The 21,002-nt window shown below is 49.0% G+C and overlaps 1 protein-coding gene across 3 annotated transcripts in view; it reads right to left on the bottom strand.

The window, feature by feature from the left end:
- The window catches only part of PLCH1 (phospholipase C eta 1), a 57,839-nt gene that overhangs the window by 5,828 nt on the left and 31,009 nt on the right, over positions 1 to 21,002 (bottom strand). For all 3 annotated transcript variants that reach the window (XM_036389178.2, XM_036389181.2, XM_036389180.2), the window contains 18 exons: positions 20,532 to 20,775; positions 19,174 to 19,303; positions 17,479 to 17,649; positions 15,546 to 15,639; positions 14,123 to 14,326; positions 12,981 to 13,101; positions 11,923 to 12,094; positions 10,330 to 10,437; positions 9,607 to 9,768; positions 8,450 to 8,521; positions 5,060 to 5,154; positions 4,316 to 4,413; positions 3,243 to 3,422; positions 3,044 to 3,151; positions 2,374 to 2,498; positions 1,881 to 1,965; positions 1,278 to 1,424; positions 789 to 868 (listed from right to left, as the gene is read on the bottom strand). In XM_036389178.2, the coding sequence (XP_036245071.1) occupies positions 789 to 868; positions 1,278 to 1,424; positions 1,881 to 1,965; positions 2,374 to 2,498; positions 3,044 to 3,151; positions 3,243 to 3,422; positions 4,316 to 4,413; positions 5,060 to 5,154; positions 8,450 to 8,521; positions 9,607 to 9,768; positions 10,330 to 10,437; positions 11,923 to 12,094; positions 12,981 to 13,101; positions 14,123 to 14,326; positions 15,546 to 15,639; positions 17,479 to 17,649; positions 19,174 to 19,303; positions 20,532 to 20,775 (2,396 nt within the window). The remainder of the gene's footprint in view (positions 1 to 788; positions 869 to 1,277; positions 1,425 to 1,880; positions 1,966 to 2,373; positions 2,499 to 3,043; positions 3,152 to 3,242; positions 3,423 to 4,315; positions 4,414 to 5,059; positions 5,155 to 8,449; positions 8,522 to 9,606; positions 9,769 to 10,329; positions 10,438 to 11,922; positions 12,095 to 12,980; positions 13,102 to 14,122; positions 14,327 to 15,545; positions 15,640 to 17,478; positions 17,650 to 19,173; positions 19,304 to 20,531; positions 20,776 to 21,002) is intronic.

The following is a 21,002-nucleotide window of genomic DNA, read 5'->3' as shown; positions in this document are numbered from 1 at the left end:
GAGAGGATCTGGACAAGAGCAAACCTCAGCCCTGGGCCCTTCTCTCTGCTGTTCTCTCCCTGTTCCCCTGAGCTTTCTGTGGGTGCTGCACAACTTTGGGTTCATGTTTGTCATGACATTCTCTGCATCCTCTCAGAAGGTGCAAAGATTGAGGGTTGAGTGTCCTCTGCGTCCTCAAACCTCACAAAGGTCAGGGTTTTGTGTTTATCTTTGTTTCTTAAATCACTGCTAGGATGCTATTTTACTTTAGCATTCTGCTGAACATGGCCTTAATTTCCTTGTGCTGCTTATCTCCAGATAGAAACAGCTAAGGAAGAGCAGCTGAAAACAGAAAAAGCACTGTGCTTTCACTTTCACTTTAAAAACATTCTAAAATTAGCAAACTTACAGAAAAGCAAAATCTATGCACTAAAACCTAAAAATAAATTAGGTTAATTTAAATTAATTAAATTAGCTGCTAAAAATAGCTTGTCAAATATTATGATCTGGTGCAGCGACAGTTCTCAAGATCTACTTGCAAAATAAGATCAGCTTAGCACACTGAAGAAATGTACCTCCTGTACCTAGACAAGATAATTGTTAGATGCTAACAGTAAGAACATCTGCAAGTATGTGCACAGCAGGAGTGGAGTCATGGTATGGTGACCTTTCCTTGCTGATCTCCTGCAAGGAAACTCCCCACACACTCTGAGCCTCCTGGGCACTCCAGCACAAATCCTGGGAGGTTCTGGGCTACATTTAAATCCATTTTTATCAGAAGGAAGATGTAAATTTCCAGCTGTACCTACCTTTCCATAGGTCTCATTAATGATTATATGAACAAATATGGAAGCTTCTGTCAGTCCTTCTAAATACACGTGGCGGTAGCCTGGGGAAACAGAAATATGAATATTTCCACACAAACCTCTACCAAGAACCAGCAGTTTGCATTTTATGCCCAGCTAGGAAGGACTGCCTATAAAAGTGATGTACACACAAGAAGCCACCTGGTGCCTTTAGTAGACTTCTCTGAGGTCCTCACAGAGGACAGGTTTTCTGAGCCCCAGTACAAATTGCATCCAAGTTATAAAAAACACACCAGCAGTAATTTCTAAAAGCATAGACAACCAAACTCCTTTGAGGAATGGTGCATAAAGCACCCTAAGAGAACAGAAGCTTTGTCCAAGCTTCACATGAAGTCACAGAGATAAGATTTATAAAATCTATCATCTCGTGTTGGTAACATCTCCCTGGGTTTGAGGGTGGATTTGCACACCCAGGAGAACAGGGGGACTCACCAGGCACGAGGCTGCTGAAGGCCACAGTTCTCTGCCCCACAAAGTCTCTCCCAATGGGGTCGTGGTCCCAGACCAGGAACCGCACCAGGGCAATCTCGGGCATGTGGATGGTGAAGGTGAGGGTCTCCTCCCACACAGGATTGAACCCTGCAGGGCAAACAGCGAGCGCCTGCCTCAGGTCCAGGAGGCACAAGGACACAGCAGCAGCAATGTGACAATTCCATCATGTCAGTTATTAAATGATGATCTGCCTCTAGGATTGCTTTAAAAACAAAATGGGTCTGCCTGGGAGCTGGCAGGGATACCCAGGCAAGCCCTGAGATAGATACAGATACAGATAGATTTGAGCTTCTGCATAAAGGAGATTTAAGAACAATTTGGTTAAAAGGCAATGTGGGGAACAACTCCTGCCCTTCACCTCTAACTTGTTTGTCTCCACACCAGAAATTCTGTCTGGGAAGCAGAAATAATTTGTTAAAATACAATCATTTGATTTCATCAGATAAGAGGCTTTGCAATTTAGAAAGCAATAACAGACAGTAATTCATTTACACTTATTTGGCATTTTACTCTAAGAAGAAGAGATCACTTAGATTATCTTACCATTGTCATCCACCACCCTGGTCTGATCTTTACAGCAGTCAACAGGTAACCCAATAATCTCCACCTCAACAAAGGGATCTATTATCTGTTTTTCAAAAACACAACATTTTAAAAGCAAGCCAGCCATACAAATGAAGGTGAAATTTTTTTAAAAATTAATGGAGAGAGTTGATTTAAATTCATATGAGAATTCAAACTCCTTTGATTGACATGAATTTTCAAGCAGCACTATCATGGGAATTGGTTCCATGAAGTCCATGTTGATGTATGATTTGCATCAAGAGCTATGGACAGCTATGACTAATTTTCATAAAAGTCACCCTTTAAAATACGAAACAAATCATGAGTAGGATACAGGCTGGGGGAAGGGTGGTATGTAGTGACCAAAAGCTTGACAGTATCTGAAATTTACTGGTGTATTTGAGTAAGGAGAAGGTTTGAGTCCCACACTGCCTGTCACTGCAGGAGCTCCCCTGGCACCAGAGCATCTCACCTCTCCTCTGTCCCCCAGCATTGAGTCAGGAGGCTTGGGGAGCTGCTGCCCACTGATGATCTTCAGAATCAGCTGCTTCTTAGGACTGGCAGGAAGTGGATCAGCAGAGTAGGGGTTGAATGTGCCTGAAAGATGGCAAGAATAAGATTGTAAGGAAAAAGATAACACAATAATAAATATCACCCCCCAAGACACACACAGACAGACTAATTCAGTCAGAAATGAGAAACGATGAGTGTGGAGCAGCTGCTTAGTAATTTTTAAATTCTCCTCCTCTTTCTTAACAACCTTTTCTGAGAGAAGACCCCTTGGTTTTGTGATTCCAAGGCAGAGCTAGACCAAGCCCTGGATACTTGCTCCTGGGCCACTGCAGAGCTTGCTGTACTTTCCTGCAGCTGGTCATCCTAGGTCCCCTTTTTCCTCTTTTAAACTCATATTAATAAGGCAAAGACCTCAAAATACCCAGATACATATGTGTATATATATAGATGTAGATATAGATATATGATCACAGTAAGAGATTGCACACTGGTACAAGTCTAAGAGCTGTGAGTGCATGGAAATATGAGAGATTCTAGATTTGTTTGCACTTTCCTTTCTTGTGCCTTTGCTGTGAAGGACACTTTGTGAAAGGCCTGGCAGCTACAGTGATGACTACACTGAACCTTACCTTTGCACATCTGCTGAGGTTTGAGGACATAACCACAGTTGCCATTTACCCTGAATTTTGCTTCATTTAACTGCATCACACGTCCCTCAGACTGGTAGTTTAGGGCCACTGAAAGAGAGAGTGGGGTGCCATTAATACAGATAATATTACTGGGCACATACACACCAAAAGGGAAGGGAGTCTTTGATGCAGCTCCTACCTAACTGGCAGCCCACATTCCAGTAGGGAACAGGGTTGAAGTTGCTGGAGTCGATCCGGTAGGCTGAGGGATAGACCCGGGTCAGCTGCCTCTGGTTGTAAAGCATGAACTGCTCAGCCTTCTGCTGCACTGCCTGGTGGGCTCTGGTCTCACTGAACGACAGCACGTTCCCTGTGGAGCCTGTGTGCCACGGTACAACCAACAGACAGGTGACAAACAGTCCCAGGGCATGGGCCTGGGCCCAGACCTCATTACCTGGGTATTCATCAAGGGCAACACGAGATTTAGTCCTGTGTTCCAGGACAGATTGTCTTGTCTTACACAAATCAGGCACCCTGGGTAACTGCAGGGCACCAGCTCCCCCTCTCCCCCTTCCAGGAGGGTCTGTTGTTCTCCCCTCAAATCTGCACACTTGAAAGGAAAGCCAAGTGAGAGCTCCAGCTAAAAAGCCCAAGCTCCAGGGCTCCTGCTGGGACCTTTCCTCCTGCAGACCCCCAGACGTGGCAGCTCTGGGGAGCCTGCACCAAAATCCTCTGCTGGCAGCAGGGCCAGAGGAGTCACTGCCAGGGAGGGAGTGCCCTGCTGGGCTCTGGCTTTGCCCTCATGCCAGCCTAACAGCAGCACTCAGCCCCTCCTCTCACAGTGACAGGGGACATGCCAGCCCTGTGCCAGCCTAACAGCGGCACTCAGCCCCTCCTCTCACAGTGACAGGGGACATGCCAGCCCTGTGCCAGCCCTGTGCCAGCCTAACAGCAGCACTCAGCCCCTCCTCTCACAGTGACAGGGGACATGCCAGCCCTGTGCCAGCATAACAGCAGCACTCAGCCCCTCCTCTCACAGTGACAGGGGACATGCCAGCCCTGTGCCAGCCTAACAGCGGCACTCAGCCCCTCCTCTCACAGTGACAGGGGACATGCCAGCCCTGTGCCACCCTAACAGCGGCACTCAGCCCCTCCTCTCACAGTGACAGGGGACATGCCAGCCCTGTGCCACCCTAACAGCGGCACTCAGCCCCTCCTCTCACAGTGACAGGGGACATGCCAGCCCTGTGCCAGCCCTGTGCCACCCCATACCATCATCCACGATGTCCTGGGCTGCCACAGAGTTGGTGTACACCACCAGGTCAGACAGGGCCCGGCACAGCTTCACTGTCTTCCTGCGGCGGGCCAGCCTGCGGGGTGAAAGCAAACAGAAATGGGCACTTGCAGGATTGAAGGTGCATTTCAATCCCCCTTTCTGTTCTTTTCAACAACAAGGAAATGAAGAATTGTGAGCAGAGTACCCTGTGTGGCAGCTCTCTTGGAGAGGGCTCTGGAATAACTGCTCCCCTCTACCTCCACAGCCCATCCACACAAACCAAATTTTTCATTTAAAACATAATGGAATAGCTGCACCATGGCTGTTCTAGACAAAACCAAGGAGCATTTCAGTGACAGCAGACACATTCTCAGTGGCACTTTTTTGATTGCTTTTTTCCTATTCTCAGATGCAGTAAAGTTGCCTGGACTGTGATGCACGTTCTGTAACCTGCACAGTTTGCTCTGTTTGCAGCAGGTGAAAAAGGGCCTGGCACCTTTCCACGAGCAGTGGCACTGTCACACTTCTGTGCAGTTAATTGCTGCTTGCAGCCTGTGACAGGTGACACAGCCAAAACACGGGGCTGCCAGCAAAGGCAGCTGACAGCTGTCACGTGTGACAGACACATCACACGTGACACACAGACACACCACATGTGACACACGGGACCTGCTCTGGCACAGCCTGACACGCTGGTGGCACAGAGCAGCCCTGGCCTCACCTGAGGGGCTCCAGCTCACCTGTGGGGCTGCCCCAGCTCCTTGCCCAGAAGGTGCTGCTGGCCATCCTCATCGTCCGAGGCACTGTGGGCTTTGGCTGCCGCCTTGGCAGCTCTCTGTGGGGAAAGAGCCAGGCAGGGTCAGTCACTGGGGGCTCCCTTACTGTGGCTGGGGCTGGGCAGGAGGCTGAGCTGGGCTCTGCAGCTCCAGGGACAAAAGTGACCCCTGGGGCTGGGCCGGCAGAGTTTCCCTGCCGTGGAGAAGGAAAGGCAGCCCAGAGCACACTGCACCCACAGCAGGGATTCCAGCTGTGGGCATGAGCAGCTCTGGGTGCTGCCAGGCCTCAGGGGTCATTTCTGGGTGCTGCCAGCCCAGCCAGGCCTCAGGGTGTTATTTCTGCCACGGGTCTGTCCAGCACAGGCCGCTCTGTGCTCTGCCCCTGCCCTGCTCCCTCCCAACTCCAGAGGACAACACTGCTCCCCTGGCTCCAGGGCACTGCTCCTGCTGAAATCCCAGGGCATTGTGTCCTGTTTAACAAACAGCAACACACAGCAGGGTCTAAATATACAGAGCACTGCTTATGCCCACCCGTGCCTCTCCCCAGTTCAGAAAATTAAACATATTCATTAGTGAAGGTGTGAACAGAGTCTGGGCAAAATGTTCAATGTTCAAAATGTTCTTCCTGCCCCATTTTGAGCCACATACAAATATTCAAGTGATTCTAAATTATTACACTATAAAGAAAATAGCTATGATAAAAAGATTAAAACCTCAAAATCCCCTTTTTTGTAAGCACCTATGATTTAACAGTTTCCCATTTCAACACTACATCTTTTGTAATGCTAAACACAGCTTCAAGTGAGAGTTACTTAATCCCCTTCTCATCAAGAGGTAATTAATATAACTGAGAGCTCCTTATCCTTTTGCACAGGGCTCATTGATTTCTTTCCTCCTCTTGTCATACACCCTATTGGACATAATTCAGTTTGCTGTGTTTGGTGCTGACATGAAGCTGACTGTATTGGAAATCATTTGCATGGTTCACTTTGGAGTCTGAAGGTCTGCACTGAGCATGTTCCATGCACTTAACTTTCAGGAATTGCCAGCTTTAGTGTCTTTGTACCTCCCCAGTAGTTTTTAAAGCGATTATTCATTTGGCACAAGAGCTGGCTGAAAATGTCATGTGTCAATATTGTTGGGTGGATAATTCTGTATCTGCAAAAAGATCAAGAGTAACCAGTCTTCCCAGGCATCCCTTCAGCTGGAAGGGCATCAGGGAGCAGTTACAGGATGTCTCTGTTGCCTCATAAAAAAAAAATCTATATATACTCTTATTTTTTTCACCAGAGATTAAATGAACAGCCTTTCCAAACCTGCTACATCCATTAGGATAACTAGCTGAAGTAATTAAATTATTGACAGACTCTCAGCCCTCAGCAGAACCAGAGGATTCCCGTGGCTGACGTTTGCCTGTGACATGTCAAACCCAGCATTTGTGTGGCCAGCAGCAAGCACAGGGTGCCAGGGGCAGTGCCCACTCTCAGGGACCACAGGGACCCATGAGGGGGAACGTGCACTGAGCTGAAGGTGCTGAAGGAAACACGAGCACTGTAATTGATGCAAGCTTGGAACTGGAGTGTAAATATGAGCCCTGGTAGTCTCTGCTTAGGGAATTTTGATGGCTCCTAGCTGGCTTCAGGGCAGATGGACTGGTGGCTGATTAAGTTCTTTGAAATGTCTCTTAATCATAAAAACTGCTCAGATTCTCAGTCCCAAAGCTGGATGCAGCCCTCACCATGGAGAGCAGAGTCTGGAGGGCTGGGGCAGAGGGCTGCTGGTGGCACAGGGGCTGACTGGGCTGCAGAGCTGCCTCTCTGCTCAGCCACACACTGCAGCTCTCACTGGCTGGGCTGCAGAGCTGCCTCTGCTCAGCCACACACTGCAGCTCTCACTGGCTGCAGAGCTGCCTCTCTGCTCAGCCACACACTGCAGCTCTCACTGGCTGCAGAGCTGCCTCTGCTCAGCCACACACTGCAGCTCTCACTGACTGGGCTGCAGAGCTGCCTCTCTGCTCAGCCACACACTGCAGCTCTCACTGGCTGCAGAGCTGCCTCTGCTCAGCCACATGCTGCAGCTCTCACTGGCTGCAGAGCTGCCTCTCTGCTCAGCCAGAAACTGCAGCTGCCACTGGCTGGGCTGCAGAGCTGCCTCTGCTCAGCCAGAAACTGCAGCTCTCACTGGCTGGGCTGCAGAGCTGCCTCTGCTCAGCCACACACTGCAGCTCTCACTGGCTGGGCTGCAGAGCTGCCTCTGCTCAGCCACACACTGCAGCTCTCACTGGCTGGGCTGCAGAGCTGCCTCTGCTCAGCCACACACTGCAGCTCTCACTGGCTGGGCTGCAGAGCTGCCTCTGCTCAGCCACACACTGCAGCTCTCACTGGCTGGGCTGCAGAGCTGCCTCTGCTCAGCCACACACTGCAGCTGCCACTGGCTGGGCTGCAGAGCTGCCTCTGCTCAGCCACACACTGCAGCTCTCACTGGCTGCAGAGCTGCCTCTCTGCTCAGCCACACACTGCAGCTCTCACTGGCTGCAGAGCTGCCTCTGCTCAGCCACACACTGCAGCTCTCACTGACTGGGCTGCAGAGCTGCCTCTCTGCTCAGCCACACACTGCATCTGCCACTGGCTGCAGCAGGAAGGGGGCTGGCAGCTGCAGCAGCTCAGGCTGAGGCTGTAAATCCAAGCTCAGGGTGCTGTGGGAGTGTGGCAATAGGGGAGGCAGATGACAGGGTATGGGATACGGGAGGAAACGTGGGCACTGTCCCTTGTGGGGGCTGCTCTGTGCCCAGCTGTGAAATGAGAGCCCTCAGCTCCTGCCTGGGCCAGTGCAGACACCCCCGAGGAGCAGCAGAGCAGGCAGTCCAGCCCAGCAGCTGCACAAACATAGCCAGGACATGAAAACCAGGAGGAGATCAGGCAGGACTCATCTGCACAGAGCAGGGGCCCAGAGCCAGCACTCGGCCACAGCAGCCCCTGGGAGCAGGGACAGCCCCAGCACGGCCCTGCCCAGGGTGGGACACAGCAAAACTGGGCCCTGACTGAACCAGGCACCACCATCTCTCTGGAAAACAAGGTATGCCAAGACATTTGTCTCTGCTGCTCTTCTGCTGCTGCAATTTTGATCAGAAAATCAGCAATTCCATGTGATCTTTTAGCCATGTGATAAGGTTTTGTTCATCTTAAAGGTTCTCAATCTTCTGAACAGATTAAGACACCAAGTGTAATCACAGAAGCTCCCTCCTCGCTGCCCCCATGCCCACCACGCTTGTCTGGAGCACTAAAACATTGCCAGGGTCTCTGGAATGCTGCCAGTCCTCAAACAGCAGCCTCAGCTCTCATTTATTTCACTCACCTTGTGTTTACTGAAATTGCCCATTAATGATCGACCATGAGACTTTTTTCCACCTTCTTTTGTGTCCAGGTTCTGTGCAGAAAAAGTGCAATAAAAAGCATAACTCAATACCTTCAGAAATGTCTTTAAGGAGTCTGCTTCAGTCACCTAAAGGCAGCATTTCAACCTCATACAAGTTCCTGTATGTCACCCTGGCTCACTATTAGAAAAGTAAAATTATTGCAAATGAGACAAAGTGAGTTAAAATCTGATCTGTGAACAAATTGAAATCCAAAATCTCATTACAGGACTTTTCTAATTTCTTTATATGCTTCACAGTTTAGAATCATCTAACTGTAAAGAAAAATACCATCATTAGCACTCAAGACAACAACAAGCCATGTAGAAAAAGCAGTCTAGCAAAACCAGGCAAATAACAACAAACCAAGACATCTTTAAAGCAGCCACAAAGGGAAAAAGGGAGAGGAAAAAGAAACTCCTAGCAGATAAATGTGGACTTCTCATAGGCAGCCTGCAGGCTGAGTTCCACGTTCCCAGCCATGCCCCCAGACATCAGCTGGATAACTCCTGGCAGCATCTCACTTCTTCTGTCAGGAACACACAGCCCTTCATCTTCTGAAGAGCAAAACAAAACTGAAGAATATTCCCCCAGCATTTCAGCTGGGTGAGTGCTTCAGTGCTGTGAACTCCAGCTACTCCCTGCTCAGGGCTGAGCTGCACTCACTTTGGGCTTTCATGACGATGAGGGCACTGGGGGCCCAGCAAAATCAATACCTGAGAGATTTGCTCAGAACTCAGGCTGGAAGTCTCTGTAACATGTAGAAAGAATCTTTAGCAGATTTTTACTTCTTTTAATAGCAATTATTTCGGAAAAATCGAAGGCAGACCAGTAATGAAGGAAAAATAAATGACCAGTAAAAAAACCAGGAAAAAACCCAACTGCTCCCTTTCTAGTCCATGAATTACACAGTAACTCCAGAAAAGAGCTCAGTGACACTGGTTCCAGAGCAGGCACATCTCCACAGAAAATTCACTCTGTGTTTAATGTCCCTGGAGTTTGCATCCAGTTCCTCAGTTCCTGGCTCTCTCATCTGAGACATCTGCAGCACATTGCACTGTGCACTCCTCACAAGGGCTGTGAGGGAGAGCCCACGTACCTGCTTCAGGTTCACACTGAAGCTCTGGTGAGTTGCCTTCAGCAGGGCTCTCACAGTGAAGCTGTCAGGATCCTCTTTGTCCCTGATTTGGGACTCTTTTAGCAGAGACTCCAGTTTTGTCCGTATGAAAGATTCCACCTGGTGCTGAGTTGCACCATTGTTCTGAAAGACACCAGGAAACCCAGCTCAAGCAGGGATTTGTGTCCATCCCATTGCACACTGAGGGTCACACAGTGCTCCCATTTCCTTCCCACTGCAAGAAAAGACTCCTTGCACAATCCTGCCTGATTCTGCCCTTTCTGCCTGTGGCTTTCACTGCCATTCCCCTTCTGCCTTTCCCCTGAGCCCTCCCAGCTCAGCTCCCAGTCCACAGGTCCCCAGGACCTCGCCATGGGATCTCTGCCTCACAGCTGTCACAAGCCCCCCCTTCTCTTTCAGAAGAGCATGAATTCCCAGCTAATGCACTTACAGACACCCTAAGCATTAGATCCCTGCTCCAAACAGTGAAAAAGGAAGTGATTTCTTTTAACAGTCATCCAGACTATACAGACTCAAACCAGTCTCTTACATAAGGCACTTAAAGTAAAAATGAATCCTATGAACCTGACACAGGAATTAAAAACTTAGGAAAGAAAAACTGCTAACAACTGTAAGTAGGACATGGAGTGTGCATGTAAGAGATGCAGAGCTGTCACACTCTGGGAACTGACTGTGTGCACGTACAAAGCAGGGCTTTAACTTGCAGTCGTCCTCAATTTCATCAGCACTGTCCTCTTCTGAAACCTCTCCTTCCTCAGCATCTGCTCCAAGGCTGCAGGGCAACTTCTTACCCTAAAATGAGGAAAAAACACCCCCAATAAATGTGGTCAGTGTTAGTTAGTGCACCCAGTCTGCTCCTCTTGCTTAACCATCTGCTCCTAAATAAATCACCTACTAAACTTCTGTGAAATTGCTCCTGTGCACAAAAATGTTCTCAGCCTAGCTGCTTCATCAGTGGGAGATAGGAATGACACTCAGATTTCTGCAGAAATGCAGAGGATTGATTTTTAGGCTGCATTTTGAAATTAATAATGCTGCTGCTAATGAGTGGATCAAATTCACTTCATGCTGGTACCTTTACACAGGCTCGAATCCCTGAGTGCTATTAGATTGACTTTTTATATACACTTACAGGATGAAAATTACGCCATTATTTGAAATTGTTTGGCTAGTGAATCAATACTGCCTTTCAAAGGAAAATGTATAAAAAGAGCAAAAATAATAGCAAAAAGATGAGAAGCTGGCTTACTTCTCAAGAAGGTACTGATTCCTAAATCTGATTTTATCTTTTCCAACAGAGCTGCTTGAATTGAGCAGGGGATGGGAGACAGGCTTTGTGCAGGGATCCTGTGATGCTCGAGATAGAATTTCTCATTCTGAAAGCAGCTCAGCTCCACAGCAGTCTGCACCCACAGGGCTCCAGCAGTGAGAGCTGGAGGATCACACTGCAATGACAGCCTCAGACGTGCTGAAAAGGCAGCTCAGAAGTTCAGGTAAGAGCCCAGAGCACCCAGCCTCTGCTGCCTTCAGTGCAGTGCCATGGGATTTCTGCAGGAGTGATGCTCCACATGACTTCCTGTGGCTCCCTCAAACACCAAACTGTGTTTGCACAGTTCATTAACCAGCAGCCACCCCAGAAAACTGATGCAGTGAAATGCAGAATCACAGCTGAGCACTCAAAGGGCTCCTAATTTAGGGTCAGCTCTGTACTGTGCACTGCAGCATGTTCAAACTAACATCAGACAAACTGAGAATCCCTGCAGCCAGACTGATGCCAAGGACGGGGGGGAAGCCAGAGTATCCTGAGAGTTCACACAGAAGTAATTGCCCCCCTGTGTCCAAGTAAATTAGACAATCTAATGGGGCAGAACTCTATTAATCATCCTCCCAAAGGTCTGCCTTATGCTTCTTCCCTGTTCTATCCATCCTTTGGAATTCCTTTCAGAGCAAATCTCTTTGGAGTGAGAGGCTCACACAATTAATCCTGCACAGAGCTCTGGGGCCTCCTCCAGCTCCTCCTGAGCTGCTCTTCTCCCATAAACACAGCAGATGAACCATGAACAGAGTTCCACCCCATGAACTGCAGCTCCCTGCTGGGTGAGGGGAAGGGCAGGAAAGCTGCACTTTTCTATCACTCCAAAGTACTTTGTCCAAGGAAAGACTGTCAGATAATGTTTAGATGCTAAAGGGATATGAACTGGTCCTCCAAAGAAAACCTACAATAAATATCACAAGCTGACTTTTGTTGCATTCTGAACATGCCCAGTAGCAAGTTACCTTCACTAGGATTTTCCCTTTTAAATCCTGAGGGCTGGGAAGCTGTCTGGGGTCTCCAGTGCTCACAGATGACAAGTCCAGTTTGTCACCAAATATCTCCTTCATGTACTGAGCAATCTTCTTTTGCTGTTGAATACTGCAGTGGTTTTCAATGGACAGGATCACTGGAAACCTGGAAACCAAGCCCCAGACACTCTCAGAGCTGTGTGTGCAGAGACAACACCTGCACTCTTACCACCCACCTGGGAATGGAACAGCTGAGTTCTTCCACAGCTTTGCCCCACTGTTTTCTAAACTCTTGGCAGCCCCAGGGTTCTATAACAAGGAACCCCACACTAACCCAAACCACCTCCTTTAGTTTTGAAAGTACCACCTTGTACTTCTCATCAGTAACACCAAACTTTTGGGCTTGGTTGTCTTCTTTCCCACAAATCCATTGTTGGGTGCTTTTTATTTAAATAAATGAAGTACTTTCCTTTTATTCTTTTTAAGCTACTCAAAATTCTCGACACCCACTCATAATTTGAGACTGCTCTGTGTGTGTGTATATATATATATATTTATATAAATATATATAGGTAAAATCTACAGTTTTCATAATAAACTGTTATAAAGCACCGTGGCAAATGAAACAGATTCAGAACACTACCCCACACCTCAGTATTTCCTCAAACAACACATGATAGCTTTTCAATTTTTCTGCTGAAATAAAGTATTTTCAGTAGGTAGAGAACATCACAGTATCGATTTTTCAGGAGTTTCCCTGTGGATGTGAGTGGGAAGTTCTATTGAAAGATAATCAGCATTGTCAGACTGTCCAAAGCCTTGCTGAGTTCAAGAGCACAAAAAGGTTCAACTTAGGCAGAACTCTCTCCCTCAGCTGATGGGAAGAGCTTGTGCAGCTGAACAATAAACACAACATGGGCAATAAACAGGGGAACAGAATCTACCCTGATGTGCCTGAAGGAATATTTGCACTTCCTGGGCTTGATGGTTGTTTTCAGTGTGGGATTAACTACAGAAAACAGGTATAGCTTCAAATCTGGCTCCACACTTACTCGTTTTTGATGAAGGCATATTTATTGATGGTTTCTGCCACGTCCCGGAAGGGGATTTTGGAAGTGAGGGTGTAGCCATGGTGCACCACTGGCTCCCCATCTGGGCCATCCCAGCAATCCACTGTCAAGAAACCAGAAAAGTCACACATTAAGAGATGTCCCCAATCTCATCCATTCCTGTGCTCCTGCAGTGCTCCTCCCGTGCAGCCCCGTGCAGCCCCATACAGCCCCCATGCAGCCCCTGTGCTGCCAGCCCCCGTGCAGCCCCCATACAGCCCCCATGCAGCCCCCATGCAGCCCCCATGCAGCCCCATACAGCCCCATACAACCCCATACAGCCCCATACAGCCCCATGCAGCCCCATACAGCCCCCATGCAGCCCCCATGCAGCCCCCATGCAGCCCCCATACAGCCCCATACAGCCCCATACAGCCCCATACAGCCCCATGCAGCCCCATGCAGCCCCCATGCAGCCCCATACAGCCCCATACAGCCCCCATACAGCCCCCGTGCAGCCCCTGTGCTGCCAGCCCCCGTGCAGCCCCCATACATCCCTCGTGCTGCCAGCCCCTGTGCAGCCCCGTGCAGCCCCGTGCAGCACCATACAGCCCCCATACAGCCCCCATGCAGCCCCCATGCAGCCCCCATGCAGCCCCATGCAGCCCCCATACAGCCCCCATGCAGCCCCCATGCAGCCCCATACAACCCCATACAACCCCATACAGCCCCCATACAGCCCCCATACAGCACCCATGCAGCCCCCGTGCAGCCCCATACAGCCCCTGTGCTGCCAGCCCCCATGCAGCCCCATGCAGCCCCTGTGCTGCCAGCCCCCATACAGCCCCATGCAGCCCCTGTGCTGCCAGGCCCCATACAGCCCCATACAGCCCCATGCAGCCCCGTGCAGCCAGGCCCCATACAGCCCCATGCAGCCCCCGTGCAGCCAGGCCCCATACAGCCCCAATGCAGCCCCATACGGCCCCATGCAGCCCCATACAGCCCCATACAGCCCCATACAGCCCCATGCAGCCCCATACAGCCCCATACAGCCCCATACAGCCCCATGCAGCCCCCGTACAGCCCCCATGCAGCCAGGCCCCATACAGCCCCAATGCAGGCCCATGCAGCCCCGTGCTGCCCACCTTCGACGCAGCGGCAGCCGGCCTGCAGCACGCGCGCGTACATGTCGGCGCGGGACTGGGAGAGCAGCTGGTCCCCGCTCAGGTAGGTGTTGTGGGACGAGGCGATGAAGTAGTGGCACAGGGGCTGCTGCATGTCCTGGTGCACCTGGCGGTGCAGCGGGTTGGACACCTCGCACGCCGGGCTGCGCATGAAGCTGGTGAAGCCTGCGGGCACAGGGACGCATCAGGGCACGGGGAGAGCGCTCTGAGCCCTCCCAAAGCTGAGCCTCTGACAGTGGCTGCGGATGCCAGGGCACAGCGAGGCCACCCTGGCTCAGACACAAATGCCTTTTCCAGCAGAGCTCCTTGGTGGCACTCCTGTGCCGTGAATGGCAGTGCCCTCAGCACGGATGGGGGCACGCAGGGCAGCAGCTGCCCAAAGCAGGACCGTGCATCAGCAGCCAAGGCACTGACCCATCATCCTCACTTCACAACTCTCTTTTTCCTGCAAGTTTATTCAAGAAGATGGCACTTCATTTATACCCTCTAAATAGAGCAGCACTGTACAGAGAAAGTTTTAAAAATACCTCCTTTAAGAATGAAATGTAAAATATTTGCAAAGGATGGTGCAAACAATACCAGCCCTGAAAGCAGCTCAGAGATAAAAGCAGCTGCAGCAGCAGGTTAAGAGGAGCAGAAATGCTTGCAGAAATATTGTTTAAGTGTCACAGCTTGTTTGTTTTACTTTCCTTTTTTCAGTCTGAGTGCAGCGCCCTGGGTCACATCAGAAGCTTGTTGAAGGGGGGCCATACCCAGGATTTAAATACCATGTGGAGGAAAATTCCTACTTCCCCCCTCCCCAAATCACCACGTACATTATGCTGCTCCACAGAAGCTTCCTTCTGGGCAAAGGAACACAACATGGCTTTTAATCTATTTCACCTCAGCTCTGAGGCTGATCTGATACTAAATTGGATTCTGAATAAACATACAATTTACAAGTGCTTTCACAAGCAATGGGAATCAGGTATTAAAGCCCAATGAAAATGCAGCTATCTGTACTTTATTTCACAGAAGCATAAAGAATGGATTGTGCAGGATCCCAGACCCCCAGAGCCAAGGCAGAATGAACACTTTGCTCTCATTACCTCACTGGGAGCAGGCTGTAGATAACCTGCATGGTACAGGACGGTTTTGTAAGAGTGAGCAATAAATCCCCACAGCCTCAGGCATCCAGCCCCACTGCTGAGATGGCTGTGATGGATGGCTGAGAGCTGCTGCCTCACCACACCTACTCACATCTCCCCCCTGGCTCACAAAACACACCCACACTCCCGACTGCTGATCCAGGGGACAGCAAAAGCCTCACCAAAACACCATCAAAGCACTTCCACTCCACTGCAGCATGGCAACACAAAACTCACTCTGAAAACAAAACTTTTACCTTCAATCCCAAGAACATTTTGCTTCTTGTTTTCTTCTGACACTTCAAACTTCTGTATGATGTCCAGACAATATTCTGGTGTCACATTATTCATCTGCACAAAAACAACAGTGGAGGTACACTCATTTTTAGCATCACCAGCATGTGAAAATCTACTTAACTTGGAGGAGACAAACAGGAGTGAGAAGCAGCCATCAATTAAAACCTATGTCATTTTAGTCTCAAGATTAAAATTAGCTGTTTAGCAGCCTTAATAGTTGTACTGGCCAATACTGCTGAACTATGACATTATATTCTTTAATATAATCTTCTTAGACATGCAAAAAGATTTGGCAGGCTTGGATTTCATTTTCATGCCTTTTCCACTCCTATGATTTCATTACTTCCAAGGGAGTTCACTGTAACACACAGGCTAGGAGAGAAATAATTACATTCTGAAATGAAAAACAGCAGCTTTTCTGAAACAAATAGGAATTTTGTCAACAGCTTCAGCTAGGCCACAGCTGAGGTTCCAACTGATTTGTGGGGCACTTACAAGTATTCACTTATATTTCCTTCAGAACTAAAGGAAAGGAGTAGCTCCCATCTCATCTTTCCTCACTGCCTTGAGTTGTAGAGAACCAAAGGGAGAATGAGGACTGGGTGGATTTCATTTCTCCACTACCAACATCACAGGAAGACAATACTGGCTCTCAAACCTCTGGCACCTTTCTTGTGCCATCATCCTGTTCACTGTTTGTACTGTCCCAGCTAAGCCAACCATACTGAGATGCTGCAGAATTACACGGGATAATAAAAAAAACAAGAATTCAGTAGAAAAAATAACTGATTATCCTTGCTCAGGTTGGTGTTTGATTGCAAACACTGCTCAGAGCAGGCCCTGTTCTGGTACGAGCTGGCTCAAATTCACTTTTCCATTATCCCCCATGGCTCCTTGCTGGCCCAGTGTGGGGTTCTCATGTGCTTCAGGAATGGAAATGTCTAATCTAGTCCAAAGCTGCATCTGCTGGGGAAAAGTCCACACATTTGTGCTTTTTTAATTGTAGCTTGAGAGGTGATGACTTTGGCCATTCATTTTTTTGTTATACTTTAGAGTACTCCACTAAAAATAATATGGGGTGTTCTCCTAAACAGGGAGTTCTCCTAAAAAAGCCAGTTTAGCAAGCTAACAAAAACCCCAACCCGCTTTTGTTCTGTCCTCAGGCTGCAGAGTGTTTCATGTCCTGCCAAATGAGTAGCAGATGGAGCAGAACAGACTGTACACACATTTCCAAGCACCCAGACAACAGCAAAACCAAGATGCTGTTTGGGTGCTGAGGGCGCTGGGGAGCTGCCTCCTGGCTGGGAGCACAATCAGCTTTTGGGGCAATGCTGGCACTGGGGACATTCAGGGGAATCTCCTGAGCTCCCAGTGCTGGCACTGGGAAGGGGCACAGGGCTGCAAGGTGCCTCCAGCCTGCCCAGCCAAGAGGTTCACCTGCAGGAGCTGCTGCTTTCAGTGTCTGTGGTTTGTGCTGGAGCAGTGCTGAGCAGAGCAGCTCCCCAGACCACGCCGTGCTCTCAGGAGGGCACACAGAGCACTGAGAGCATGCAGAATGCCAGGCCTGACAGCCCCAGGGTTCTGCTGCATCAGCAGGTCCATAATGTCCCTGTGCACCCCAAAGGCAGCTCCCCCACCTCTGCCATGTGTTCCTCTTCCTGCTCCAGGTCCTTGAGCACCCTCTCACACCGCTATCCTGGGCACTTCAAAAATCATGCAAAGCAGCTCAGACTCCTTCTAGAAGCATTTCAAAAAACAATAAAACCTTCAGAACTCTCTTCTGTCACATCTGTGCTTTGCCCTCTGCCCCAAGTTAATATTTTCCATAAAATCCTTTCCCTACAGTCGAATGTAAGTGCATGGCCATAGACATGGGTGCAGATATTGCCCTACCTTCTGTTCCACCCTCAGAAACTGGGCCAGCTCCTCAGCAGTGAGATGATCCTTCTTGTCACTGTAGCTTAGGAGCAGCAGGTACAGATCTCGACGCAAGGACATCATCTTGTAAAACACTGAGAATTCTTCAAAGTTCAGGGTTCCTTGGTTCTCATCTGTGTCTGCCTCCTAAGAGGTAATGACACTCAGGTAAACATGCTCAGCATAGGAGAAATCAGGGAATAAAACAGAGCAGGACTTGTGTACACCAACAGAAAGGTAGTAAATTCTAGTCTGTGAGACTGTTCAGACACAAAATCTAACAGGCTAAAATAACTGCAAAATTATATCATCGTCTCTGGGGTTTCTGGTGAAAATGGTTACTAAACTAAAGCCACAGATTCCCCATTAAACTCTAATTTCCTTCTTTAATTCCATATTTATTTCCCCCAGAAAGTGGCTCACCCTGGGCTTTATTCTGATCTCTTGCCCTCCTGTATGCCCTGCAGTTATCCTGGATTAAAACACAGCAAGAGGCATAACAATATCACCCAAGGCTTCCCCAACAACAGTCTGATGTCTTAAACCATCCAGGACAATGTCAGAGTCTTAAATGCACATTATTTAATCTGCAGCACTCTCAGCCCCAGCAGCACTCTGCAGAGGGGGCAACTCTGCAGCAGCACTGAGACTCCCCACCAAAACATACACCCAGCATCTCCAGGCTGCATTTGCTGCTTCTCCTCAGAGGTAGGAAGAGAAGAAAACAGTACTTAGCACACACTAATACAAGCTTTTTTCCTGTGAACATCTGCCTAAGAGGATTGCTTTGGATTTTCAAAACAAAGAATATATTCTGGAGAGCTGCTGGCAGGCACTGTGTGGGTCCCCATGCAGAGAGGAGCCGCAAACTCCTATCACAGCAAGGCAGCTGGGAGGAAAGGAATTCTCAGCTAAATGGTGTTGAATGGGGTTTTAAATCATTTTAGATCTATTACATACCTTAGATGACATTTATAATTTGTGGGAACTAGTACAACCCAAACTGATCTCTGCAACACCACCCCACCAGTTTCCAGGTCTTTGGGAGTAACTCCAGACTCCAAAGATGTATCTCTAGTGGGGAATTTATGAGGAACAGAAGATTCTTCAACTTTCCCATATTTTACAGCAAACCAGCTTTGAGCTGGTACTGGTTTAGAAAAGTGAAGATGACCTTTTTTGCTCTCCATTATGTCCTTGGTTTATCTTTCCTTTCCTGCAGTAAACACAAGGACTGGTGGGAAATGGGAGCTGTTTTCAGACAACAGAAGTAAAAAATTGATTCTAAATCAATCAAATCTGAATGGCTAAATATGAGGAAGTTGTTAAAGAAAACTTACTTACTTGCATAAAGCCAGTTTCTATTAAATAATTTTCCATAAAGGAAATGAAATAAACATTTCAGTAGCAACAGAGTGACTTCATTGTTCACCAATGCCAGCACTGAACAGTTCAGTTCACAGAGCTAAATCCAACAATGCAGCAGAAAGAGTAACACTGGTAACTTTTCTGTGTGCTTCACGCCATCTAAACAATGTCCTGATGCCTCTTTGTCTACAGAAAGGTAAGACTTTGAGGAAGCCTGTGAGTGCTGTGGTTTTGGTCCCAAGCTGCAGAGCCTGCCCTGGCTGTGCCCAGAAGTGGCTGTTGCCTGGTGCTGCAGGCACGCACCTGGAACATCTGGCGGACCTTCCTGCGGGGCAGGCTGACGTTCAGCTTGTGCATCAGCTGGTGGATCTCCTCGATGTTCAGCAGCCCGTCCCCGTTCTTGTCAGCCTCCTCGAAGGTCTGCTTCACCCAGCTGCCAGCGTGTCAAGGACAGGCACACAGGGCTCTCCCCATGGACAGGAGGCAGGGCAGCTCAGGAAAGAACCCTTTTGCCCCTGCCCTTACTACAGCTCAGCCAAGTGCTTAAACCACAACTGGTTTATGGCAATTATTCACAGCTCAGTTCACAGCTCAGCCCCTCTGCACTCCTATTTCTGGTGCTGGTTCCTCCTCTGAGAATGTGCTCCAAAGGTTTCAAATATTGCTGGGCTTACTCTGGGATCTTCTTCCACCCGTCCCTTCATTCTACCTGAGCTTCACCTCCCAACAGCACCTTTCACCCCCTCCTTGCACAAATATCCCTCAGCACCTCCTGCTAAGTGCTTGCAGTAGCTGGGAGCGGGACAGGGCCATTCTGTGTGCAGGCTCCCAGCTGCCACACTGGATAAAACGGGACTTGCAGTGATGTTTCACCAGGAGAGAAGATACAGCAGACAGGAGCAGCTCAGAAAAGCCATGGTTAAATATAGCAAGCTGAGGACAGGTGCAACAGAGCATGCAATACAACCCCAATGGACCTGTGCCTGCTATGAATCAGAATCAAACACGGGAGATATAAATTAAAAATACCTGAAATATGTATATTCTCCAGGAGTACCACTGGAGAGTTCCATGAGGCAGAAGAACAGATAGGTTACAATTTTAATTAAGATGGCCTTGGGGTTTGGTTTTTGGGGGAAGAGTGTTCTTTGTGTATAACATTTTAGTCATCACTGTTGTGAAAAAAACTATTGGAAAAAAAAAGGCACATGAAGAAAATATTCAGAGAACATGAGGTTCTCTTTGGCTACTGGGCTACAACAAACATTTAAGGAGCTTTAAGGATTTGTGCTCCTGACAAACGATGGAAGCTGGAAAGGACACAGGCATCTGACTTACACAAGAGCAACAGAGATGGCCAGGAGTTACTGAGATATTGAGATAACTAGAAATAACTGGTTCTCCCCTTCAAAAAGGAATTCATTAACAAAATGCAAGCCTATCCCCTGACTCCCATGCAGTTTGATCCAGTCCCCAAGGCACAGCCCATGCTTTATCACACACAGAAGTGTCCGTGTCAAACCTATTGCTCAGGTTTCCATCGCAATCAGTGGAAGGGCTTTGGTCACTTAATAGGAGGAGAAAGGACAGGCTGTGCTGAGGTGCCTGGAAACCAAGGCAGGAATATGAGCCAGGAGGAGGCCTGGCCCCCCAAAGGATACTGGTCGTGCGTCCTCTGGCGCTTGGCCAGCGAGTCCTCGTCGCTGATCCCGGCCAGGAGGTACTTGAGCCCCGTGATCCAGGTGCGAGCCTCCTCGGGGTTGGACGTGATCAGGTCCAGGCTCTCCAGGTGGTTGCCGTGGTAAATGGTGAAGCAGCAGCTGGGGTCGAAGCTGCCCTCGGCGTGGCGGTGGAAGATCTCCGACTGCCGGCCCTCGCTGACTTTGTAAATGGAGTCGATGACAACTGGGGGGAAAGGGAAGCCACAGGCCACGCTGGGACAGCCAGCCAGCCTCTTCCTGCTTCTCCCAGTTCTGAGTTATTCAGGCTCAGAGGCATTAAACTTTATTAATGTTACATCTTCACATCCCAAAGCCCTGTTGGACTGAATGTTTCCCTGCCATGGCTGTGCCACGTGCCGGCTGCCCCAGAGGCTCTGAGCACTGCCTGGAACATCACAGGGCTGAGGCTAC

Source organism: Molothrus ater, chromosome 10 (assembly GCF_012460135.2).
Source record: "Molothrus ater isolate BHLD 08-10-18 breed brown headed cowbird chromosome 10, BPBGC_Mater_1.1, whole genome shotgun sequence".
Lineage (NCBI taxonomy): Eukaryota > Metazoa > Chordata > Aves > Passeriformes > Icteridae > Molothrus > Molothrus ater.
The sequence above is the reverse complement of the archived record's forward strand: the minus strand, read 5'-3'. Positions and strand labels throughout refer to the sequence as shown.